Source organism: Streptopelia decaocto, assembly GCF_964273445.1.
Source record: "Streptopelia decaocto genome assembly, chromosome: 2".
In the NCBI taxonomy this organism is placed as follows: domain Eukaryota; kingdom Metazoa; phylum Chordata; class Aves; order Columbiformes; family Columbidae; genus Streptopelia; species Streptopelia decaocto.
In genome coordinates, this window is record NC_138655.1 from 8919621 (window position 1) to 8946803 (window position 27183).

The 27183-nt window shown below is 40.7% G+C and overlaps 1 protein-coding gene across 2 annotated transcripts in view; it reads left to right on the top strand.

The window, feature by feature from the left end:
• Positions 1 to 27183, top strand: part of NDRG1 (N-myc downstream regulated 1) — a 39773-nt gene that overhangs the window by 2544 nt on the left and 10046 nt on the right. The window contains exons 1-8 of one of the 2 annotated variants that reach the window (XM_082045957.1): positions 7621 to 7642; positions 11334 to 11412; positions 14055 to 14090; positions 20764 to 20869; positions 22465 to 22585; positions 24488 to 24550; positions 26302 to 26362; positions 26817 to 26903. In XM_082045957.1, the coding sequence (XP_081902083.1) occupies positions 7623 to 7642; positions 11334 to 11412; positions 14055 to 14090; positions 20764 to 20869; positions 22465 to 22585; positions 24488 to 24550; positions 26302 to 26362; positions 26817 to 26903 (573 nt within the window). In that variant the 5' untranslated portion in view covers positions 7621 to 7622. Of the gene's footprint in view, positions 1 to 7620; positions 7643 to 11333; positions 11413 to 14054; positions 14091 to 20763; positions 20870 to 22464; positions 22586 to 24487; positions 24551 to 26301; positions 26363 to 26816; positions 26904 to 27183 lie in introns of those variants that run through there. The other variant, XM_082045958.1, reaches the window with a different exon arrangement.

A 27183-nucleotide genomic window follows, 5' to 3' on the forward strand; every position in this document is an offset into this window, starting at 1 on the left:
TCTGTTTGACTTAAGTCCAACATACATCTTCTCATGACCAGCTTAAGGGATTTTGGCAAACTTCTAACTTCCCATAGAAAATACTGTTTTTCCACTTAACCTCATCAGAGCCTGCGAATCTGCTGCACAAAACATGGACCATATATGTAATGAGACATTTCCTGCTTTTATTGTCTCAAACTAGACAAAGAGTGAAAGAAAGGATACAGAAGTGGTGAAATTGACTTGGAGCTCTTCAGAATGAAGACAGCCAGAGAGTGTGAAACTCTCAAAAATAATACAAATTCTGCTTTGTGGTGGATCAGCAGTGTTTACATCACGCCTAAAGCTGGAAGCTTAAGGCAGCAGGGTTGAGCACAGCCTGGGAAAACGGGTTCAGTCCCAGCAGGGTGCAGCAAGAGGGACTTTCTCTAGTTGCTCTGGTTTGAAGACTTTAAAAGAAAACATTCCGAAACCCAGGAGATGCAACTGCTTGGTATTAATAGTGATGAAATGCTGGTTCTTGAGACTAAATATGACTTCCAGCTAGAGTTTATTTACATTTAACTTCCGTGTTGTGTCACAGCATGTAGAAATCTCAGGCAGAAGTGCAGAAGAGCCCACTTTGTCCTGTCACTGTTTTGCTAAATAAATACCATTTGTATTGTATGTAGACTGCCCTTTTAGGTATAAATTTATAAGTTTACCTAACGTGTGATGGTGCTGCCCCTGCAACCTTCTTAGTTAGGAACTTTCCTGGACTGTTGCCTGGGGAGCAGATCTCCAGCTATCAGCAGGTTCAGGAAGCAATAGCTACCCCTCTGCCATCCGTCAAAAGGTGCAAGTAAGTTACTTTCCAGTACTGGAAAGGTGTGGGAAGCATTCTGAAACTGTTTAAAAGGCTGAGAGGAAGGCAATCCCACTTTCAGGTTTGGTGGCGAGTGTTGCTACAGATGAGTAAAATCGGCTATTGAACTTGGTGTTTCTCTCAAATGCTGGTGTTTGGTTTTGTTTTTTCGTATCTGTGTCACTTCCAGAGCCCTGGGTAACTTCAGCAGGGCCAGGCAGCAGCAGGTAACCTCTGGTATTAATTCCATTTGGCTGTGGAATGGGAGCAGCAGTAAGGAACCATTCAGACCTTCTCCTGAATATGTGATCATGCATCATTGAAGTTGGACAAAGAAGGACAAAGTTGTGATGTATTGGGTTATGTGACTATTCTATGAAATAAAGGCATTGCAGAGTTTTATGATGAGCTTCATATTTTGGCAAATTCAAAATATTATTTTTTCCTAGATGAACAGGCTGCTCAGAGAAGTGGTTGAGTCACCATCCCTGGAGGTATTTAAAAGATGCATAGATGAGATTCTTAGGGACATGGTTTAATGCCAGTGTTAGGTTAACAGTTGTACTCAATGACCTTAAAGGTCTTTTCCAGCCAGGATGATTCTATGATATGATTTAGGAGCATTGCATTTTTTCACTATTTAATCCAGCACAGCAAGTGCTCGGAGGGTAAAGCCTGCAAGTATCTGAGTTCCAGACTTGAATATGCAAATTCCTACGTTGGACAATGAGGGAGATGAGTTTAGTTTTGCTTTTAGCAAAGCGCTGCTGCAGGATCAGGCCTGTTTTGTTTCCCAGTCGCCGTGAGAGTGTTGTCTTTGGATAATGCCCAGCAGTTGGTTGTCAAATGGGATGTTCTCCATGCAGAGGTGCTCCGCAATGTGCTTGCTGATGCACAACCGTGCTGCCCGTGCTGAGGAAATTTTCCACAGCTGTATCTGTTTGTACAAAGCAGGATGTATGTCAGTTTTACTGCTCTTATTTTGTGTGGCTGATCACGCTTCCTATGTTTCTTTTGGGTTTTGCGCTACTTCCTTTCAGTTAATTGTCGCAAATTTAACATATCTTTTTCATCTGCCAGTCAGGTTTTTTTTTTTTCTCTTGATAGCTGGAAGTTGGTCAATGCAGATCTTCCTTTTCGAGCCCTGTTTTTTAAAACTGGATATTCTCTACTTTTCCAAGCCTTTAACTGGCTTCTTCCTGTCTGAACTAAGTATAGCTTCAAATGTACAGCTCTTTTAGCTTCTTTTCTACTATGGCTGGGTAAGGCCAGTCTGCTAGTACTATATGGATGACGTAAAAAATAATGGAAAGAGCAAACTTTGGGAATTAGTGCAGCATGAAAAACTGACTGTAAACCAAATATTTTAATGTGCTTTCAATCATCCCTTGTTTTTTATGTATGTTGTTGTTGTTTTTTTTTTCTCTCTTTGCCATTTTACAACTCTTACAACTTGACTACTTTAAGGTACTCCAATCTTTATCAAGTGAAAAATTAAGTGATAAAGATCTGAAACTGTAATAGACCTGATGAAGGCTCTGTAGGTGAAGGCACTGGTCAAATAAGAGAACGGTAGCATAATTTTTTTATATATGAGTGTATTTATTGGTAGGCACAAGGTGAAATGGAAAAGTAATCAGCTAAGTAGAATGCAGCTTTTAAAGGAAACCTTATTTGTGAACACAGTAAGCGGACATCCAGATGGGAAATGCACTATTAGGGAAGGAAGGATTGCTCTTGCTGTGGGTTATTGCACTGCTTCCTTCAGGAAGCTCATGTGCACCTTGTCAAGCTAATGATGTCATATTTATTCCTACTGCTATAGTTCTATAATGCGCTCAACATATTTTTTATGCATTGTATGTAACATATCCCTGCGAAATTTTAGGATACATTTGTGTCCTTGGACAAAGTTGTGATGAATTGGGTTATGTGACTATTCTGTGAAATAAAGACATTGCAGAGTTTTATGATGAGCTTCATATTTTGGCAAATTCAAAATATTATTTTTTCCTAGATGAACAGGCTGCTCAGAGAAGTGGTTGAGTCACCATCCCTGGAGGTATTTAAAAGATGCATAGATGAGGTTCTTAGGGACATGGTTTAATGCCAGCGTTAGGTTAACTGTTGTACTCAATGATCTTAAAGGTCTTTTCCAACCAGGATGATTCTATGATATGATTTAGGAGCATTGCATTTTTTTTTTTTTTTTTCCATGTGAAACATACTGAAATTTATGAAGTGTGTAGAAAATCTCACTCCTCTGTGTGGTTGCATAACTTCAACTCCTCTGGGAAGTGATAACTGTAAGTTTTCTGCCTGATGTAATAGATGCTAACCTGGAGCATGGATGTGTAAAGGTTTTGGAAAAAAGTCAGTGGAGGATGAAGAATTGCTTTTGGCCCACTTTGAAGGATTTTGAAAGGCCTTATTTTGAGGAACAAGGAGTATTCTGGCACTGGATGGTGCTGAGTTAGAAACTCCATCACCAGTCCTTTCTTTTGTGATACAGGCAGGAGTGTGCTCCAGCTCTTAGGAAGATCATATCGTATCTCTAGGTGCTGAGGCTTGCAGGGAATGGAAGACCATTACCTAGATCTAGTCCTGGGTAGTTCAGCATGTGCAAATGCTTAAATTTGGCTAATTTTATAATGGCTAATTTTATGACTTTCTTGGGAAGAATGTGTCCCTAACACAATGGCCTTTTGTGCAAAGTCTGAGTCCAGATTAAAACTAGAATGCTAAAGTTCATCCTCAAAAAAAGGGATTGGGAGCTCACAGGAACAAAGTAATATCCATAAATTATACTTTCCTCCTCAAAAACAAACAAGAACTCTCTGACATTTGTCATGGAAAGCTTCAGCCCAGGCATTTTGGCAAGGGTTATAAAGAGAACTTGTAACAGCAATGAGCAAGCAATTTCAATAGGTGGTACAACAAATTGTATACGTACTGTGAAACTGTAACCCATATAGTATGACCTACAGAATAAATGTAAATTAAGATACATCATCAACCTCAGCTGTGATGTTTTGTAACTTATGTATTCATCTTTGCAACACCAACTTCAAAAGGCAAAACATACAAAAAGAAACCACTGTGTACTTGCAAGAGTGCAACCTAGAGAGCCAGACAATGTCCCTCATCTCTGAGAATACTACAAGGCTGTCCCTTCTGGAATAATCTCAGTATGTTTTTGCCTCTGACTTGCACAGAACCACCCACTTTTTGAAGCAGTTGCAAGAGAGCAGAAGCTATGAACTATTAAAGCATGACAGATCGAGAGTGGGAGGGGGTGGGGAGCATGGCCTGACACTGGCGAGCTGCAGGAACAATAGTTTGTTTCTTGTCTGCTTAGACTGCAATCTTTGTGGCAGAAGCCATCTCTTCCGTGATATGAAATGCTAAATGCAGCTTTGTAGTATTCGTTATTTAATCTGCCCCCGAATCCCAGCCTAGCACCCAGGTGCAAGGCAGGTGTCAGGATCTGTACCAATGCATCGTCTTTACTCTTTGTATTATGTTTGCAGTCAGCTGAAGGAGGAGCGGGACAGATGCAGAGAAGGACGTTGGGAGGGTGCTGAGGCAGTGGAAGGAGACAGGCTGGCTTGGTGGCGTTAGAAAACAAAGCCTGGGAAGGCAGCTGGTTGCTCTTCACACTTTCCGTCCTGTGGTGCTGCCACCCACAGCCTGGAGTTGTTTGCAGCTGGAGGACAATATTGGCACCAGTACAAATGGGCATCGTGTGTTTCCAGATAAACTTAGGCCGCCGCTAGGGTGTAGGAATTTTTACAAAAGCCCTGGATTCCCCTACCCGCCCCGTGCCATCCCGCTCTGCAAGGACCGTTCGCAGCCATGTCAGCAGTGAACACACAGGTTGGGATGACACCACTCCCAGGTGCTGGGAATCACAATTATTTTTAATCTCTTTAAAGAAACTTCACGTTATTGTGTATAACCACTTTTCACAGAGGTAAGACCAGAAGCAGTTTCAGGTGCCAGTTGCTGAAGAAACCTGAATTTCAGATAACTTCATTAGGTTTTGTAATCTGTCCCTCATGGAATTATGGTATTATAGTGTAGGTAATATTAAGGATTGCTACAACAGGAAAAAAAAGCCCTAAGATATTGCACGCTCTCAATTTCTCTGCCAGCTAGGAATAGAACAACTGCTTATTACATTGGGGGTGAGGGGGGAGACAACAAGGGTATCTAGCACAAGGGAGATGGGGAGAGCACGCATGTCCTTTGGCTGGCACACCAACCCTTCCCACAGCGAGTTTCTACTCCCGTGAAGTTTGGGAGGACCCTGAGCTTTCCAAGGAACATTCTTCATTGCATCCCACAGCGAGAGGATTGTGCAAACTGCTTTGCAACGGTTTCCTTGCACAACATCTGTGGAGGATGAAGGGCTGCTTCCAGCTTGCTTTGTTTTGGTGCTACTATCAACGTGCAGCTGCCAGAGCGTATCATGTTGTGAAGAGTAACGAGTCCCTGGTGTGAGGAACTGGCAGTTTAAAGGCTGTGTCCGATACCAGAGCGATAGCAGCCAAACAGCCCTGCACCCGTACAGGCACCGATGCCAGTCGCACGAGTGAAAAACAGCCAGAAGAAAAGGACTGGAGATGAGCCTGGAGATCTTATCTTTCTAACTGCATGGGTATGCAGAGGCCGAAGGCAAGGGTGGCTGTGGGAGATGCTCAGGACCCACACTGGCATGTTGTTCGTGGAACCAGCTGCTGGGTCTATCCTTGCAGTCCTCTCTGTGTGGCTTCACCCTGCTGTGATTGGCACAGGGCTCAAGTTCTTGGCTAAAACATTTTGGTTTCCTAATTAGATCTTTTAGCATGTAGCATAAGTCTAAACTTAAAAATGGCTAAAACTTTAAGCCCTTCTTGTTTTTTGGCTTTGAAAGTCGCTGTTACGCTACATTATGCTCTTAAAAACCCACCTTTTTTTTTTTTTCTGGATGCCAGCCTGAGCTCTTATTTTCCACTACAGCCTTCACTAAAGCGTGCTGGTGGAGTAGCTCACAAAAAGGGTTTGAAAGGAAATAAAAAACAAATAGGTTAGAAAGAAACAAGTATATTGAGTATGAGCAGTGTGCTGTGCTTGAAGAGGGCTGGGTGACAGTGATGGTTATTCACAGGACATATGTGAATCAGAAGCTACTGGGCAGCCTAGTTGTTTCAGTTCCCTGGTATTATTTAATTTAATGCTTTAGGTCCTGACCTTTTCTGATTTGAAACTTTAGGTTATTTAAGGCTTATGCTTCTGAGCTTGCTTTGTGTCAGGTTATTAGCTTTTAGTTGCAAGTTGAGATTGTCATGTATCACCTAAGTCTAAAGAAACCCAGAGGGTCACAGGTAGTTTAGTGTCTTCAACTTTTGATACTTGCTGTTCAAATGGTTCAGTCAGAGGATACTTAACTGTCAAGTCATCTGTTTTGTTTTGTTGTTTGTTTTTTGTTGGTTCGTTGGTTGGTTTTGTTTTTTCATTTTGTTTTGTGGGGTTTTGTTTTGTTTTAAAGGGGAGAAACTTCTATTGAAACCTCTTATTTGATTTATTGTGTAGAACTATGTCAGGGAAAATCAGTAACTCAGTACACAAAGGACCTCGTGACAGCAGTGCCTGAACAAAGACTAGCTTAAACAGGGCATAGTGTGGGCAGATGCTAATGCATTAACTCTTTTGGACACTTGCAAAATGCATTATTTTGAAATGAATCACAAACAGGAACATTAGATTTGTCAAGTTTATTGTAAAATACCCGAAATGTAAACTGCACTTAATGAGACGGTGTGTTGTGGATGATAACCATACTTGGTAGCTATTAACTGATGTCTACTTGTCTCTCGTTTAGTGGAGACAAGTTTTTACAAGCTGCTCTTCAGTTTACAGAAACCATCATTTTTTTTATTTTAGGGCCACTCCGACTAGTTTGCAGCATTTACTGTTAATGAATGGAAGGGGTCTAACTGATTGTATGTAAGGCTCAAACGCTGTTTGAACATCACAGTAACTTTACTTGCTTCATTGTCAGAGGCTTGAGCTGCTTACTCTTTTTTTCTGACCTGAAAGTAATGGAGATCTTTGCTAATCAACTTCTGCACAGCTCTGGGGACATCTTAGCTCTCCATCCTTGCCTCATCCCTGCTTCTTTGATAGTGTTTTGAGCTGCTTCAGATGCACAAAGCCTCAAATTGCCACCCATGTCCTTCCTACCTGCTTTGGTGACTGAGCTCTGAAGTCACTTGTGGCTTTCAAGTGATAAAGTGCAGAGTGATGCGACAGGCTTGCAAACACCTCCCATGTGTGTCCATGGAGCCCAAGTCTTGCGTGGTGTCTCTCTCTCTCAAAAGAGAGCAACACCGGTGCCTGGAAGCTGTGGCCATCAGAGCTCACGGCTTTCTCCCTCCTCTCTTTGCCATTAGATGCTCATGAGTATTTAATCGCGTGTGTAAAGTCATTGTTGTCCCTCCTGCTTGCTCAGCCTGCAAAGATGGCAATGCCATCAGGCTGCTCTGGTGAGGCCACCCTTCTGTATATCAGTATTCAAAAGGAGAATAATCTCTGCTGCCCGTGTTTAAAAAACTTGTTTTGAGGAAATTACCTTCTTTATGAAACACTCAGGAAGGAGTCTTTTCCTATTCTTTGTTTTCAATTGTAGAATGTAAATACAAAACAGTTGGGTATGAGGACAGAGTATGTAGTGCTGGTGGCAGTTCCTCCAGCCCATCATGGACATGAGACCACCTCTGATGATGGACATCGTGGTACAAGCTTGGACAACCATATGCGTGTCTTCAGAATGAAGTTTGAAGTGATCTTTGAACCTGTTTTGCTTCTTTACTTGGAATGAATTTGGTCATGTATATTGGGATTACCTAATGCTTGGTACTTATGATTCCAACATTGCTGGTGTTTGAGGATGGATGGTTTGATGTGTGGCTTCTTAGCTCCTTTGCACATCATTTTGCAAAGTCAGGCTGCCCATCTGTTCTGTGTCCCCTGCTCCCAAAACAAGGCTCCAGCGATAACTGTTCTCCCAGCAATGATGCCCAGAACCTTTAAGACCAAAATAATCAAGCTCAGTAAAATGATTCCTGAGCTACCCACCTTGGTTATGACACTTGCTCTGGTGGTTTTGGAGCAGTGGATTTTGGCTGGAATGGGTACAGAAAAGCCTCTTTGAATGAAATTAGTGAATACAATATTGCACAGATGACTTCTCCATGTTTCCCTGGCTTCCTAGAGAGTGGTTTGCTGCCTTTCCTGCTAGTTGGAAAATGTAGATATGTGATCAGTTTTAAAACACTTTACCAACTGCAAAGGTGCTTTAAACCTTTTTTTTTAATTATTTTTTTTCAGTCAGAAGTATGATTGTTTGCAAACTTAATGCTCTGAGCAGCAATTGTAACTGATGTCTGGGTGCAGGGTGGTGGGTGTTCTCCTCAAGGGGAGAACTTGAGACCTCTTAGCAGGCTGAATTGGCCAAGTGGAGTGAAAAAAAGTTGTTTTTCTCCAAGTTGGCAACTTTACAGTACTGCTTGCAAATATAAATGAACTTTGTCTTTTGAAAACTTCTGTGAGGCAAGTGCTTTGAAATGTGTATAAAGGAATGCTGGTGTGGTTGCCTATTGAGGAGAGTTATGCAGTTAAATTGATTTTGAGCTATCCTGTCACATAAAAGGGGAGCACAGAGCACCTGTTTAGAGATTATAAAGTTTGCATTGAGCGTAGCTGGTACAAAAAGACTTACCCAGTATCTTTCTCTTTGGAAAATAAGATGTTTTTTACAGTATTGTCAGATAGCGGGGCTTTGTTTGCCAGCTCTCATGAACAAATAGCATGTTGTTGTGCTGCCTTATCACAAGGTTGTTTCTTGTTAGGAATGTTTCAGGTATTCCTGATGCAGAGAAGGAAAACCCAGAGCTTGGAAATACCTGATCTGAAAACATTATGTGGCTCCAAGGTCTGGTATCCTTCCAAAAGCGAGAACGTGGTACACGTTGGGCTTTTGTTCAGTAGACTTTATGACCGTCATGTAATCTGCTGGTCAGCACTTCCTAGTGCTGGTTCTTTCGGAAACATAGAGCAACTACTTTGAACTATTATGAAAACAGGATTGTTTTTTAAGGCTATAAAAGGCATCCATCTTGTTCCTTTTGGCACAGTTATTTGGTCATTTGTAGTCAATGCTCTGAGTCCCTGAAAATCTGAAACTGTCCCATGTAAACAACTTTCTTCCACAAACACTAACTGTGGCTTTGTTCCCCGAGTGGCTTCTTACTGGAAAACTGCAGGAGACCTGGCTTCTTACTTTCCTTCCGTATAGGTAAAACACAGAACAATCTCCTGCCCTTCTAGTCCCTATTGCAGAATTACATGCAAGATTAAGGCGTCATTTCTGTCTTAGCAAAATTTGCTGAATTGCAAAAAGAAAAGACACCAAACCAAAAAAACCCAACCAAACAAACAAAAAAACCCCAAACCAAACCAAAAAACACACACACAAAAAACCAAACCAAACCAAAAACCAAACAAAAATATCCCCCAAAACAACAACAACAAATGAAAACAAACAAACAAAACCACAAAAAAACACAAACAAACAAAAAAACCCAAACCACCAAAACCAACCAATCAGCTGAGTTAGGTGCAATTGCATGTGAATATTTTCGACCTCCAAACATTACATCAGCATTTATTTTCCCTCTCTGCCATGCCCACTTGCTTACTGTGTGGAATAGCAGATTACATAGATGTGAAAATATGTGACACTGTTTCTAAAATGTCACTTGCAGTTGCTTGAAACTTTGACAAAATTGTTTCTTACTTGTTCTTTGTGATTAAAATCTGTAAGGGGCAAAACTTACTGGAAAACCAGGAGAAAAAGGGAGATCAGAGTGACTGGGGAATTAACTCTGTCTTGGGTGTTCAGACTATTTAAGTATCTCTGGTGCCTTGCTATGAATTCGGATTACAAATTACTGACAATGGGGTCAGTTTTGTCCCTGTCCCCTTGCCTCAAATGATGGATTTAAATATTAATGAAACATTTCTCTAGGCTTAAAATCCCCTGCCTAATTTTTACCAAAATCCACCCAACTGCATACCTAGCAAGAAGGGTTACTAAAACATGAATCTGTTTGTATGTGCATGGACGCCAGCATTATTTCAGCATTAACTTTCTTAGTCTGTGTGTGCCACTTAATTCATAACTTCCTACAGCATCCAGCCCTCTTGCAAACTTTCTCATTAGAGCATCTTTGCCAGGGAAAAGTGCATCGCGTTAATCCATGGGGCAGAGTAAAAATGCTGCTGCTGCTGCCAGTGACGGCTTCTGAATACTCATGTTGGCTTCACAGCCCTTCTTGAGCACCAGGCCATTTATGTAGCCAGGGTTGATTGGCTTAAATCAGATTTTAGTCAGGAGGTGGGAAATCGTGGTTTAAAGAATCAGTTTTAATTTTGTTCTGTAGTTTTATACTTATCTTCAGCAATATTGCTAATAATTAAAAAATTGCTGTTGCATTTAGTCAATAATTCTTCAACATGTTTCAGCCTTTTGTCTTGCTTTGAGTACACTTACTCATGTGCTTCACTTGAGACAATTCTAAACTTTTCTTAGTAAGTAAATACTTGATATGTGTTTTATTGTTATGTAGTTAAGAATTTGTCCTAAGATGCCCAAAATGAACCTGACATGCATTTCTCCACCTTGCTGTTTAAACAGTTTTGGTATCACTTCTGAGAACTGTTTCTGGTCACTCAGAGCTTTGCACGGAGCAGCCCTTTGCCTCTGACACCTTATCTTTGTCGAGAGAATGACAACATGCCATTCTTCTTTTGAACTCCCAGTTTGGACTGATGTGGTCACTTAACTGAGACCCCTGTTGGTCCTAATGCAGAAGATGCCTTGTACCTGCAGCACAACCTCTTCTTCACCTCTTCTGGAGTTCAGCTGTGTCTGCGTTCCCAGTTAAGCTTCCTGCAGATGAGGGCTGGGTATCACGATGCTGGTTCTTTCCTAGAGCAGGATATAGCAATCTTGTTCCTGGCTTTGACAGTTTTGGAAAAAAAAAAAGAAAAAACAAACACAAACCAAATAACCCAGATACAAGTATCTAAGCTATTTTCAGGAGAAGGTGGTTGAGCAGATTTGGCTGTGCCTGCATTCACCTGTGAAATGACAGTGTCCGTGGCTCTCTGTGCTGGTCCCTGCCCTGTTTCATTCAGCATCCTCTATTTGAAGCTGCCAAACTTTTCTTTGATCTTGCGGCCTTAACATTTCTTTAATCTCATATTGTGCAGGCGTGTGTATATAAATAAAGCAGGGAGGCATTTTACAAGAGACTCATACCATTCTTGGAAAGGTCTTTTAAATTATAACCTGAGACAGTGGCACATGGCGGGGGAGGTGTTGGGTGGAGCAGGATCTTTATTTGTTCCTGTATTTTATCTTTGATGCAAGCTGAGAACAAATCTTTTTTCATCTTTGCAGATATCAGCTACTGACCATGTCAACGGAGTACCAGGATGCTCACCTTGCAGAGGTGAAACCTCTGGTGGAAAAGGAGGAGGTAATTATTTTAAAGCTTTTTATTGCTTATGTGTTTTTTTTCAGGGCTGCTGTTTGAACTGCACATGTGTTCTTATATTAGTTCTAACATACCGTATGGAAGAAACAAGTGAAAGAAACTGTAGGTGGGATAAGAGTGGTTGTTTTATTTTGGTTTGGGTTGTTTTTTTTGGTCACATAATACAAAACTGAGCATTTATGATTTGCTTTTTCATCATCCTTGGATATACTCTTCTCTAGAGCTAGTCTGGTGGTGACATTTTTCTTTTCTGCATACTGACAGCTCTGGGTGGTGCCAGTTAGGCAGCCTCATGGCCTCATGAGCATCCATCCATCTGGACTTCTCAATGTAGAGCTAGAAACTTTACTCTGTTAGGTGCCTTTCAAGGAGGTACAGAGAGAGCCTTTCCTTTTCCTTTGGGTGCATCTCAGTTGGGAGGTACAACTGCTGCTCTGAGCTGAGTTAGAGCCAAACTGCAAGAGGTCTGCAGCATGTTGGATGTGCACAGCCCACAGCCATTCCTCTGGGACTGCAGTGTAGAAACATCTCAGCCTTTTCTTTTGTTTTTTGCTTAATGCTGTTGTGCTTCTTTTTGCTTGTTTTTTCACCATTTTTCTCCAAAAACCTGCATCTGTCTGACTCCTTGGTGGCAGCAATACTCTGTGCTATATTCACAGCAAATAATTCACTGTAATATACGAAGGAACCTCTCAACTTTTTATTTTCCTTGAATCGAAACTAAGATTTTTCTTTTGTTCCCAGTGATTGTAGTTCTTGACAATGATGTATATAAATGTGTTGGGTTTTTTGCTGGTTTTCTACACTTGAACTATTCATTGCTCTATCTGCTACTTTCTTTTTTATTCCCTACCTCTTTTGTGCAAACACTTCAGAAAATCATTTCTTCTTGCGATTGCAGTGAAATGGCTAGAGAAACTTTAAACACAGCTCCTTTGCCAAGGACATTGCATGAAAGCAGAGCTTGTTTGGATACCAATGAATGTAGTGCTCAAACTTTTCAGAAACTAAGATCCCATTTTAATGCCAATATTGTTCAGTAATAGCAAAGCAGATACAAAGCAGAAGTCCTATGAGAACTGAAATGTTTTTGCCTCAAATTTCAGAACTATCTCAAAACGTTGATTATCTTTTTGGGTTTCTGTAGCCTGTAGGTCAAAAATTGGAATCTTGACAATGAACCCTATATGATTTTATTCATAATGTTACCTTAAGTTTTGTCTCCCTGGGAAAACCAGCAGAGAGTTTGATTTCTTCTGCAGCCATTCTTAACATTGAGTGAAGGATGTTATTTAATGTATTTAGACAAAGTGGAAAAGATCTCCCTGAAAGACACTCAGCACATTCTAAGGTTAACAGTTGCATTCTGGCTTGTTGTGCCCATGTTTCTGCTATAGCTGAGCCTTTATTCCTGGACAGCGATTGAGCCTTATTTCCTATGCTGTTTAGACTGGTGCTATATGTACTTGTTCATTTCAAGTCTAGACCCCACTGGAACACCAGTGTATGAAACTAGCTATGCTTAAAAGATCATGATGCCAATAGTTTAGTTAGACTAAAACCCAGCATATTGTCTAAAACTAGGGCTGTGTAAAATGGCTTCCACACACTCAGTCAACTCTTCGAGTACGTCGAGTACGTAGACATTGCCTTATTACCTAAAGATCATGACTCTTGAGTCCTGTCATAATTATGGGTTGGACTCCAATGTTTTGAGGTCTGCCATCTGAGATGGTATTGCCCAAGACAGCAGCTGTATTGCTTCTGATGGCTTCCATCCTTAATTTACCTGGGCTTCTGAGACTGCATGCCCTCCCTGCCAGGATCCCGAGTTTTTATCTCTGTTTTTATCTTCTTTTTCAAGCTATGGCTACTCTGCAGCATAAAAAGTGTTGGATTGGCTATTTTCAGCCCTCCAGTGGAAATATGAGCTTGACTCCTTCCTTGTCTGTTAATAAAAGGAGGTGACTGTACAACACTTCTTCCTTTGAAATTTTAACCTCTTAGACTATTGGAGATGGGGAAGATGTCACCTTACTCCTTTTCTGGTGGAGATCCTCAGCAAGTGTAGGAGCTTGTCAGTAGTAGTGATGGCTGCTCACAGGTTGGAATGGACCTATCTGTCCAGCCAGCCTCCCAAACATGACAAGGCCTGGTTTTGGCTGGGATAAAACCTTTCCCACCTTTCACTTTGTGTAACCAAATCTCAGTAATGATTGCTCAGTAATAAGCTGCAAGGACTTAATGCATGTTTGACAGTGTCTTTCCATCCCAGGCAGGACTGAGGGTGGCCGTTGCCTACAATAAGCAATGGAGAAAAGTTCAGTGTTTTACTGCTCCAACTCACCCAGTGATTTAACAATAACTGAAGCTGTACCAGCTTCTGTGCTTTATTTTGCTGACCTATTAATCTAGTGTTTTACTGCTTTCATGTTCTTCATGAAGATTAGTGGGTAAAAGCTCTTGGGTGAACTTTGATGTTCAGCAAGAGAGCTTGCATTGAGTGAAGGGAACAGGACAGAGCTCTTGGCTGCAGAACTGATGGGTTAGAGCACACATGTCCCAGCACAGATTTCTGTATCTACAGAAGATACTTGCATTAATACTTAAAAATCTCTTCACAGGCTATCACTCGCCTTCTTCCAGACTTCGATGTTCAGGCAAGTAAAACTATTATTTTTTGTTTGATTGGTTTTTTTGTTTGTTTGTTTGTGTTTTTTGATTTTTGTTTTGTTTGTTTGTTTGTTTTATAAAAGTGGAAACTGAATTGACATTTGAGAAAAAAGCAAAATGTGATCAGAAATGACTGACTGCTTGCCAGAAACAGTGTTGCTGTGGGAAAAAGGTCTGAATGGGAATCAGATGTAGCAACATGAAAGGGACTGCAGGAGGTTTTTTCAGACCAAAGCTGAGAAAGTTTCATCCAAAAGAGGTGGCTGGGTTGCAAGCAGTTTTATTTTTGCTAAGAAAATGAGATTCGTCAGCTGTGTTAGTGAAAGCAAAATATTCCTCTGTCTCATGGACACACACTTTTCCCAATTAATTTGCTTTCATTAGTCATGTGCGTGCATTTCCTCAGAGGAAATGTCCCTCTTGAGGTATCCTGTTATGCTGCTAAAAGTGTCCAAAAGATTCCTGAAGCCTTTGGAGTGGTGGAAAGCATTAAGCAATCAACTTTGCCTGTAATAGGAGTGATGGTAATTTCTGCATGCTTATTTACAGCCAGATTGTAAGAATTCATGAAGTGGACCACTAGGTCAAATGGTGGCTTTCCACTTTCCCCATGTGTCATCCTTTTGAGAGGTGACTTTGCTCCCCTTCTTTATTATTTTATCACCATTTGGTCTTCCTACTGAGAACTTTGTCCTCTCTGGCTCTTAAGCTGAGACTAAGGAGATGCAGCACTGGGTTGAACTGGGAGGGAGAGCAGCGAGCCTGTACCTGCCTTGACAAAAGGAGTGAGCTGTGAATTCCCATCGCTGAGGACAGGAAGGAGTATATGTTGGGAAACGCGCTCACTGGGTGTATTATTTTTATCAAAGGGGTGTGGGGAGGGAGGTAGATTGTGCCGGAATAAGGAAAGCTATTAAACTGTTCTAGCGTCTTAAAAGTGCGGGCGGAGGTCCCTGGAGGAAATAACCCTTCTGCACATCGTAGCATCTTGCACTCTATTTACACCTGTCTATATCTGTGTTCAGTGCTATGCAAATTGGTAAAAAATACAGCACAAACTCAGCAGTTTTTTCCCTGAAAATGGAGGCACTTATCCCAAATATCTTTTCCATCTTTCAGTGGCTCTCACTTCTATAGTAAAACTGTAGTTTGCATTAATCCTGCATCTTCCCTCACATCCTTTCTAATGATGAAATCCACTGCCTGAAGTCTTGATAAATGTAAGTTAAAGTTGTCACCATGCAGCTTCCTGCAGGACTGTACACAGCATTGGAGCAGCTTTCTGTTTGGGTCCGGTTTGATCACTTGTTCTAAATAAATCTGAATCCTAGATTAAGTCTGCTAACAGCAATACTGCAGTATTTTGATTAAGAATCCTTAAGTGACCTATATTTCATTTCTATTCTTGGAATAAATTTGCTTGGTTTGTAAACCTTGTGTATATATAGATTTTTTAACTTGCAAGATCAAAATCTCTAAGCCTTTTTGGTTTTTTTCCATGTTTTGGATTAACTGTCACTAATCCAGACCAGCGGTTCTTGTCATTTAGCCCTGTTCTGCCAGCTCTTGCTTTTTTAATGATCTTTCTCTCTTCGAGTTTAATCTTGGGCCATTTTAGTTCAGGAAGGAAAAATGTGGAAGAACAGTCTTAATCTGTTATGTTAAGAACGGCTGCTGCAAAGGAGGCTTAACTTTGGTCCTGGAAACCACAAGTACCCTACCTATGTGTCTTTCAGTTCTTCTTTGGATGATTTATGAAAAAAGGTGGTTTGGAGCCTTGATTACTTGGTTCATTAGAAAAGTTTGTGTGTAGCCCTGGAGGACCCAGGTCACTGGGACTGACACTGAAGCTCATGTGTACTCCTAATGAGCCACCTGTCCCTTGAGCCACTCTTGGGAGTAGGATGGACCTGGCCAGGGAAGGAGATGACCAACACTCGGCAGGATGGAGCTCCTTATTTAATGCCTGTGTATGGATGTGGGTGTCCACCATATCCCTTGAAACTTGCTATGTCCTTTTGGGGACAAGTTATGCAGTGTTAAGTTAATAACTGTCTTTCTGCCACTGGTGAAAAGTAGTGACTGCCTGTGAGGTGTTTTGGTTCCAAGAATAAATTTTATCTAGTTATTCAGACTTGGAAATAAATAGACTCTAGGTGACAGTTTAGACAGACTCAAGTTAAACATACTTGTATGTGGTTATTCTCTGGAGGAAAACTTTTGTGGAGCCACTAGGGGATGACCAAGACAAGAGGTGGAAGAGCTGAGAGCTTGTTCAGAGCTCTCTCTAGTCAATGCTGTCTGTATGTCTGTTGATATGTCTGTCTGTGGCACCCACATGAAAATTTAAGTGAAGGTCCCCTGTTTCCCAAGAAGGTGAACGTTCCTGACCAAACCTGTTTTAGCACAATTAATGATAAACTGCTGCAGAGCAGTGTGCCCTGTGGTGTTTTATGTTGGCTTAATGCCAAACACATTTTAATTGTCCTTGAAGTTTGATGTATTCGCCTGTTCTCTAGCTTGGTGGCATTGGAGCCAGTGGACACCCGACTGCTTGTCACTATACATATTATCTGAGTTTTGTGTTTCAGAAGTGAGCAGCCCATCAGGAGGCTGCTTTCTCACTAACTAAGCAAAAGAAGTCTTAACAAACAAACAAAACCAAAACCAACAACAACAATAAAAAGGAGAAAAACGCCTGGAAAGGTGGGACATTGGAGTTTTAGAAGAATGTAAGATGAATCAAAGTAACTGTTAGAGTAGAAAAAGCTAGGGAAAAGTGCTAAACAACTTCAAGGCAAAGGGCATTTGAAACCCCCACATTGCAAAACCACATTAAAAGACCACGTGTTGAAAAAAGGAGTGAAAAATAGCATACACAGGTACAAGTATATTAAATTTACTAAGTAATATAAACTTAAGATACAGTGTCTTCTAGCAAACAAAAGGCCATTTAAGTCCTTTTTTAAAGCTCTGAAGCTTTTCCCTCAGTTCTGAGGCAAGAGAAGGGAGGTGTATTTAACAGGCATAATATTACTAATTAAAATAAAAGCATGAGATGGTAATAGAGGATTAAGTGTATTTGAAAGCTGTAAAATAATCTTGATGGAATGCAGTATTTACCTTAGGATATAAAATATGGCGGTTTTAGCAAAATGTGCAGTGTATGTGTTGTTTTCCTTTTTAGATATCTAAAATATTTTGGTTGCTTATCCCATACTGCAGAAAATAGCCTGTTCATAAACATGTTCCTCAACCCATGTCTTCCTTATCCTGGGTAGAGAGGGTAAGGAAAAAGTGAGTTTTCCTGTGTTAATGACTTACAAATTGCCTCCCCCTTCTAACCTCATGATAAATTTTCAAAAAATGTCACTTGACCAAAAAACCCTCTGCATTAGAATGGATGAGTTCTGTCAGACTAAGATAACCTCTCTTAAATCGCACGTATCAAAAGTAGTTTTGTGTGTGTTTTTAGGGCACTGAGATAAGACGGCACCTCTGTTAAAGTGAGAGATGTGAACAGATGGTGTGTTTGTTTTTATCCTTCTATCGGATTAGTGTACCTTGGATTTTTTTTCCAAGATAGTGTTTTAATACAAATCAGTTGGTGAAGAGCCTCTTACTACAATGTTGACGTTGATTGTGATGTGGTGCCATCTGTTTTCAGTGCTCTGCATTTTGAAAACATCCATCCCTACATCCTGTAGACAAATCTCTTGATCTTTAATAGGATCAATAGGGCTGTGAAGGTGTTAGTTTGATGTCACCGAAGAAAATGTTTGGAATTGATTGGTTTTTAGGAGAATGTTTTGGTATTCACCATTAAGAATTTGCACTAATGGAAAATAGTACAACCCTCTTGAGTTAGGGGAGTCTTACTGTGAAGATAATGAGGAATTAAACCAATTGTTAAACTGACTGTGATTTGTGCCAGTAATTAGGAGTACGGTCGCCTGCCACCTCTGAACTATTTTTAGCTGACACTGAGTTTGAACTAGACTCAGGCTTCCAGTTCTGGAAGAATTAGATGTGGAGGTCAGTGGGATGTGCAGGTTCAAGTGTCTGGCTTTATCTACCATGGTCAGATTGTTTTATTTTATGAACAAAGGAAGAGGATCCCAAATCTTGAAAGGTGTTCACTTCCAAGAAAACACAATCTAGGTTGTCAGTGCTTTTACTGGAAGGATCTAGCAATAAAAATCTGATTACATGAACTGCCTATTAGTCTTTAATGGAGGAGGAAATAATTTCTGTATTCCACACTCAGCAGGTGTGTTACACAATATAGTTTGCCCTCATTTCTGGTGTTAAGTTTGCCAAACTATTGATTTTCATGCTTTGTATTGAAAATTATCTAAGTACAGAAGAAAGATAGAATGTAGAAAATACTAATTGCTAATTGTTATTAATTGCTAATGTTATGAATAACTATTCTTATTAATTGCTATCTATTGTTACTGCAAATCTCTTACTGGATTATGCTATTTCTGCCAAACATGAAGCATATAGTAACATTAGTATGACTGATGTAGGAATACTTTAGACTAAATGTTGCTTATCTACTTTAAAAATACTAGATTTCAGATATCAATTCCTTACTTTTGTCATTGTGGAGAATTATTCTGACTTACACTGATTTTTCAAAGTCTTTTGTGTTCTTTTGTGTTCTCACTGGAAACTTTAGTCCTGGCTTTTAGGACTTCCTTCTGATTTAATTTAGAATAAGTTTGGGGTGTTCTACCATTTGTAATAACAAAACCTCAAGTGAAGCTAAACTTACCAAAACCTGATAGAAACAGCAACAGGAAAGACTGTACTAATCCCAGGTTTGAAATTTGGCACTCTGTACATTGTATGTCAGAGACTTAGTTCATCTTTGATGTCTGAGCTCTGTTGAGTAAGTACTTCTCCTGGTCAAACCTGACTCAAATCCTATTTAGAATGACGTCCTCGTGAATTAGTCTGTTTTGGTTTTTCTGGCTGGGCATTATGGGAGTCATAAGCCTATGCAGGGCAGCAGCTTGTCTATATAACCCAGTTTCCTACTTGGACAAAGTAGAAACCAGCTACTGTCCTCTGTCTGACTTGCTGGATTTATCACCCTGTTTTGCCTAAAGATGGTGCTGGATGTGGAAGACACAGCTTACCTGCTAAATAATGCAGTGAGTATGCAGAAGAATGAGTCTCTAAGGAGACATTAGAGCTGAACATTAGTGTTTTTAGTGGGGCATAGTTCAGAGGATGGTGATATTCAGATTGCTAGTGAGTGGGGGAGCTTGATTTCTTGCTATGATTGTACCTTAAAGCTGATGTAAGTGCGTAATTACAAAGAAAACAAGTGACATTTGGAATGGTGTTGCCTAGTGGCCTTATTTTCCACAAAATGTGTAGTGTATTTTGTGTATTGAATTAGCAAGGTGAGATTTAGGTTGAATTAATACTTCAGACATCTGAAGAGCTTCTCTCTGCTCTTGTAAAGGTTTTTGCAGAGGCTGTATGATCCTGATTTCTACAGTATAATTTGTAATAGATTTAAATTTAACTTGGACTTTACCTCCGGACATTACTGCATGGAGCAAGTCAAGCAAGCCTGGCAGCGGCAGACAGTGCACTGCACTGAATGACCTGGATATCTGTGATCTGTGTCCTGTACAGTAAATAAAATATTCCGATGAGATGCTAAGACTGGCTACTATTGATTATTGACTTGACTGTTACGTGAGTGTAGCAGTACTGTAAATAAGTGTCATAAGTAACTATTGTTTTGTGATTCACTTTATACATGTTGGCAAAGTAGCAGATTGTTTATACCTCTCAGAAGTTCAAGTGCAAAAGAAACAAAACTGTTCTGTATGTTGTGGATGTTAGTACAACCCAAGTCACATTTAACTTACATGGATATCCAGTAGTTAAAAGATGGTACTCAGGGAGACCTTAATTTGATAATAAATGTGTCGTTAGCTTTGAGATCATTAAATAGTACAAACTCCTGTTATGTCAAATAACAGCAGTATGCTTCTATATGTTGTTTCATGGAAATGCTGCTCCATAGCAAACTTTAGACAGCTGGGTTTATGCTCAGCTCTGTGCATAGCAAGCCATAAAGCTAACACATGTGGCTGTCATGTTTATCGGGGAAGGGTACTATAATCACAAGACCCTACAGTCTTTATGGTGAATACAGGCTAATTAATGCTGCTTTCTTTGGGGAATAGTAGCTATTTGCTGAATTAAAGTCCTTTTTCTAGAAAACAGAAGTATTTTCTTTTGAAAAATTGCACTTTTGCAAATGTTGACAGTCATAGTTGTGAGCTGTTGTTATTTTAGGTGTCATTGCACGCAAACTAAACTGCCTTTTTTTTTTTCTTATGCTGCCTTTTAATGGAGTTAACAACTACTTAACTACTCCTGCAGCATCTAGTTAAAATAGTTTATGTGCTTCTGTAGTTGACAGTGGACTGGAGTAGGTGACAGTTGAATGTAAAACATCAGCAGAGAGTCCCCACCATGGGGAAGAATGGGGTGCGTTTGCATGGGAATTGAGGAGACCCCCCAGAGCTGGGTCAGACCTTGGGATGGGGCAGGACTTGTGCTTGTGGTCAGACAGAGGTCTGGAGCACTTGGACAAACCCTTGAGAGATTCCTCCTGTTCTTTACCAGGAGCAAGATGTGGAGACTGTTCATGGCTCGGTCCATGTCACCATGTGTGGGACTCCTAGAGGGAACCGGCCAGCTATCCTCACCTACCATGACATCGGGCTGAATCGTAAGTAGACTTTTCATTTAATATCACAGCTATGGCCTGTTTCCTTAGCACTACTGCCCTAATCAAAGTTGTGGAAGTGCCAACAGTTTGGAAAGCTTTCCCAGGTCCTTCCTTGTTCGTGTGCATTGCAACCTATTAGATGGTACCTAACTCCTCTCTTACAGCAAGTTGAATTCTCAGATTTTTGTAATCCTCCTGAAGTAAATAATTGGAACGTTTCACTTAAAGGAGCACATCTCTGGTAGCTCATAGTGACCTTGTATAAATGCTGTAAAAACATCTGGAAGGGGTGGCTGAGGGTGTATTGCTGGTAGGGTTGAAAACAACATTGCTGGTGCTTTAGCTGAGGTTCCTGTCTGATAACCAGTCTTATGCCACTGTGGGTTTATATGATTTACAGGTCAAATCAGCATGACAAAATGAATTCTGGCATTGTATCCTTAGCCAGTGCTAAGAAAATAAATTTAAGTGCCTTTTATCTTATCTATCATATCCAAGAATATAATGACCTAATACCCAGATCTGCTCTAATTTGTTCTCTTCACCAGTACTGTTTGTTACTGTTTCTTCATCAATATTTACATTTTAAACCACCTGCACATCTTTAAAGTCTGGCTATTGCTGGGCAGCAGATATTATTCATAAGAAAAAAAATCTGTTTTCTTGCCTGTTTTTTGTGGAGCTGCCTTACTTTATTTTGAACTTTCAGTGGATCAGGGCAGAGCTTAATCTGGGTCAAATCTTTGAATAAGACTTTTTTCTTCCTGGAGTTACAGTCTGTCTTTAAGCTAAATAAACTTTCTCTCCCATTGAAAGAGGAGAAACCTTTTCCCAAACCTACATATTCTCCTAAAGCTGCTTTTAGCTAAAAAAAAAAAAAAGTGTTTTCTATTCTGCAGTGATTTTGCTTGTATGTTGCACTATGAGGACATTCAGAATATTGAACCGTTTTCTAAGCATCTCAGAGATGCTGCTACAGAATTCATGCTTACCACTCCAGGAGGAAAACAAGCTAACCCTCTCCCCCATTAATATTGCTTAAAAATCAGAACTCAGATCATGTCAAAGTCGGGAGCCTACAGCACTAAGTATCCCAGAAGGACACTTTTGTTTATCTTGCAATATTTGGGCAGAAGTCACGATCGCAGCCTGGGATACCTTTTTCCTCCATCTGACACAATCCAAAGGAAAATGAGTGGGCAAGTAAATGGATAATTTCATCTAAGCCAAAATCAGGGATGAATACTCCTGACTGCACCTTATTAGTAATTTAACTTTGCATAAAAAATATATTTGTTTAATTTTGGTGTACCAAGTAGGTACTTCTGACAGGTACCAAAATAACGTGGATAAAGCTTAGCTGGCCGTGGGGAAGGAGTTGCTCAGGTTTCCTGCACTGACTGCTTTGTAGCAGGGCTTTCATGGTGTTCCCTTGTTAAAAATATAGAACTGCCACTTTTCTGAGACTCATAGCTCACGTGATTGAACGAACTTTTCATTAACCTGCAGGACAGGTTAATACATGATGTTATTATAGCTGCAAACTCACTATTCCCTTCAGCATAATTATTCCACATTTTCTTTTCCTTCCTAAGATAAAACTTGCTTCAACCCTCTCTTCAACTTCGAGGATATGCAGGAAATCACCCAGCACTTCGCAGTCTGCCATGTGGATGCACCTGGGCAGCAGGACGGGGCACCGTCTTTCCAAGCCGGGTGAGTTGTCAGGGTAACAGCCTTTCAGAGTTATCCTCTTTCTGGGAAAAAAAGGTCTCGGTCTGCAGTTCAATTAAAGAGCACTTGCAGCAAACGCAGCAGCTGGCTTTTGAACTCTAAATCCTGACACTGTTTCTAAGTTACTGGAGCTCTGTGAGCTCTGTTCTGTTGTGCCAGTTTGCTGTAGACTTCGGGGCTGTAATTTGCTGGTTTATCTCTGATAAATAGACTGCTTTTAAAGCAATTCCTTGACAGATGTCTACATCTGTCAGTATATATATTGAGTTGCCTTGTTTCGTTATGACATTCTGAATACAAATGTAAAACTGAATCGTTACTGTAAACAAGATTGCAATTGGCCGCTATATAATGTCTTTCCTAAATCCATGTTGTTTTATGAAATGGCAGTATCATAGATGCTGATAAGTAGATTTGATAACCTAGCTGGAAAATCCAAGCTGTTGGACAGTAATAAAGTGTATAGAATGTCATAGATAGCTGCATACTCCTGACTGTGTATCATGTATGATGCTGTAGTTCTTGGAAACCTTTTGTGCATAAGCACTCTTTGCCAAAATGTTTGTCCCATTTAGTTGAAATGAGACATGTTTGCTTTAAGACGCACCTTGGATAGGAATCAGCTTGATTGAGGAAGGGAGCAGCCAACACGCTGAGGAGAGGATACAAGGCAAGGAACATTTGTTCTGTAAGAGCTGGGTATTAAGGAGCTTATATGTACCCGTATTGCATGACCCAGTCTCTTTCCCTTCTTAATTTTTAAGCTGGTTTGATGCTGAGGAGGTCAGGATGGGCCAGGTTCTCAGCTCGTGTTAACAGCAATGGCCCAGCTGTCTCCCAGAACAGCCACAAAGCTATTTCGGTCACTCCCCTTTGTAATTGTTTGAATCATGAATTTTTAAGTGTCTTAACCCTCATGTTGTGAACAAGCATTAACACTCGAGTTGTCAGCTGGGTAGGGCAGCCACCATGGCCTGTTCTAGACAAGACCACTGCTTAAAAACATCATGATGACAGCACAAGTAGCTGTATCATCTCTTAGCCCTCCGACTGGGAAACCAGCATGCTCAAAGTTGAAAGTCATACTTGTCATGGTGACACTAGCTTTGGTCATGACAAGGTTTGGTTTCTCCCCAAGAAAATAACTTAAAGTAGTTCTGCACTGTTTGTTTGGTTGGTTTTATTTTGGAGACTAGAGAATCCTTAGGTGTAGTCCTGATGGGAAGCAAAAATTTGGATACATTCTAGGCAGATGTTCTCCAGCTACTTTGGGTGGATTTTTTTTCCATGTGTTGCTCAGTTGAGATTTTGTTCAGAATTTCCTTCCCTCAAAACTCTTTTTTCTGCTCTGCAGAAGACCAGGAGCATTAACAAACAGCTATTTTTATTGAACTTCCTCGTGAGTTTCGTAGCCCTTCCTATGGCTTCATTTTGTCCATCAATATTAATAGAAAGCTATCCTCATTCTACAGCTGTGGAAACTTGTGTGTCCCTGAAAACATGCATGCAAATTACTTGCCAAAGATCTCAATCTCATTGCTGTAGTCTGTGGTCCTGCAACACAGGGAAACTTTTTTTGTGGTGGACCAGAAGTACAAATGTGGTGAATGTTATTGGAAACTCACCTCTCAGGTTCAAACTTTTTCTTAAGCTTTCAATGTTAACTTTTACTGAAGGAGATTGATTATAACCTGTTTTGCTCTAAACCAGACCAGACATCTTTCATCCTGCAACTCATATAAAGTACCATATAGATTATGCTTGTATTTCTACTAAATTACTTAAATTCAGCTCATACTGTCAATGGTCTTGCAATGAGCATATTTTATATCAAATCTACTGTGAAAGTGGTATAATAACTCCACAAACACGAATATGTTGTAGGTACGTGTATCCCTCCATGGATCAGCTGGCTGAAATGCTTCCTGGAATCCTGAAACAGTTTGGGTGAGTGCACAGTTATTTACTTATTTTCCTCATTCATGTCTCTACATGGCACATCAGAAAAGCAGGGCAGAGCAGGTATTCACCTGTGCTGCCCCTGAAGCTTCAGTCAGGCTCTCTGGCATTTTGTTTGCTAAAATTACAGTTGCAGTTGTTTTTTTTTAATTCCTCTGTTATAGATGGATGGCTTTTGCCTTTGTTTCTGAAAGAACTTTTTTTTTGCCCTTTTTTGAAATGTCGGTTTATTTTTAAACAGGAAGCAACTCTGACTGAAATCCCATGTGCCTAATTTAGGGGCTTCCTCTAGTATTTTCTATGCATAGCCCTGACAGGAGCAGGGCACTGACAATCTGTTCTTCCACTGTAACAACCCACGTTTTCCTGTGTGGTTAGCAGAAAAAAAAACCCATAGTCTCATCTGAAGTCACTTACTGTTTTGTTTCTGTGGCTTGAGTGTCTCAGGGGGTCAGTCCAACCTGCTTAAGCCTCTTCTACTACCAAGTGCAGATGGCAGGTTGCCAGTGTTGAAGGATCTGGGACCAGTGTTCCTCTGTCTATCTGCAACAAGTTTAGGTGTGTGTAATCCTCCCTTTAAGCTTAGCATTAGCAGGAGCTATAGGACAGATAGGGACCTTCTTTACGTAGCTGGTGCTACTGGTACACAATGAAGAGCACATGGAGACATCTACAGGGGATTTTCAGACCAAGCAGGGAAACCCTGGCATGCAGGATTAGGCAGACAAGGCTGGACTGCTGGTGGGGGATTTAGTTCTCAAACTAGCACCCCTGTTTAGACATTGCTTAGCCATTGTAACCAGCTGTTACAATACCTTTAACCAGTTTACCTCACTACCTTCTTAAGAGATGTGTTTTTTGAAACACCTAATGTGAGGCACAGGGTTGCTAGTTCTGCTCTTGCACTGAAGAAAATGCTAACATAATGTCAGTACCTCGAAAATCAATTAAACTGGAGTGCGCTTACAAAGGCATGGTTTAATATTGCTAATGAGAATTAAACCTATCCTGAGCTATTTTACTGAAAGCATTGCATAGCCTGTTTTTCTGAGTGGTTTTGTCTAGTCTTCCCTTCCATGTATTTTCTAAGACCATGAAGGCGATTCTTTAAAACCGGTTTCAGTTAATGCAAATATTTGGTTTGTCTCTGCCCTGTTTGGTTATGAAGTTTAAACTTAATGACCCCAGTGGCTGGATAGCATGAGAGGTTTCCCTGCCAGCCCCCTCATAGAAAGGAATCAGCATTCCAGTTGGATATCTGTAGTGGGGGGACAGGAGAGGCTGGGGGAGGTGGTGAGGGGACTTTTTATTTAGGCTGCAGAGTTCAGAACTATATCTTATAAGTTTTTCTGGCAGAGTGTAGCCATTTCCTTCCAGGATCAGAACAATGCTATGGTTGCTCAGTATATTTACTTAAAGATAAGTGAGAATTGCTGCTGCCCTGCAATGCATGAGGACCAGTCTCCTGAAAATCTGCCGAAAATAAACCAGCTGCTACATCGAGCTCCTTACCAGGGGCTGGTGGCAGTGCTGAGGGGACCATGGTTTGCTTGAGTGACAACCCACCCTTCTGTATATATGTGGGGCTGGTGGCAGTGCTGAGGGGACCATGGTTTGCTTGAGTGACAACCCACCCTTCTGTATATATGTGCTGGCATGTGAAAGAGGAAGGCTGCTGATGTGAGTTTGTTTTCGGTGTTGTCTTACTCATTTGTCTCTTCCGTTTTATTGCTGCACAGCCTGAAGTCTGTTATAGGAATGGGAACTGGAGCTGGTGCCTACATCTTAACCAGATTCGCTGTAAGTGTTGCAGAGCTTAAAGCCTTGAACCTGATTTTCCTGATGTGTTGTCACCCTCATAGCGTGCGCAGAGAATTCCTGCTCTGCCGTGCCCATTTGAGTAAGCAATTCAGCTTTTAAGTGAAATACCACAATCTGCGGGATAGCTAATCCAGAAGACCTAGATTTTCCATTTTAAGGCCTGGGCTCTACCCAGTTAATTTGCAGAAGGTTTTTTTAATGGGAGTTCTCTATTTAAACTGAGGGTGGAGAAGAAGTTAAATCTTAATGTTCTCCAGCTGCTCAGTTGAATTGCTTTAATGAATTTTTTTTTTCCATATATATGCTTGTTTTGTGCAAGATAAAACTAGACCTACTGCCTTCCTCCCCAGGAGATAATTTGCTAATTTAAATTCTGTGCTGACTGTCAAGTTGCAAAGGATATGTGATGAATATGAAATCATTTCTTTTGCAGTTAAACGAGCCGGAGATGGTGGAGGGATTAGTTCTCATTAATGTAAACCCTTGTGCTGAAGGTTGGATGGACTGGGCAGCAACTAAGGTAAACATTTTTATGTTAGAAGAATAAATCTTACTGTAAGCCTGTTGAGCAGGAGGAGCTGGGAGGGCTTATGTGTCAAGTATGGCTACAGACACAGAATAGCCCAGGTTAATTCCTTCAGGGTTTATTCTTCCATTTGCAAAAGTACCTCCTGCAGGGCTAGTAATAAAAATAAGTACTTCGAGGAAACAGATATCCATGGTATAATGGACCTACTGGGGACAGACAAGTCTTAAGAGCTGGTCACTGCTGGGAAAAACCTGGTTTAAACTGGAGTTTT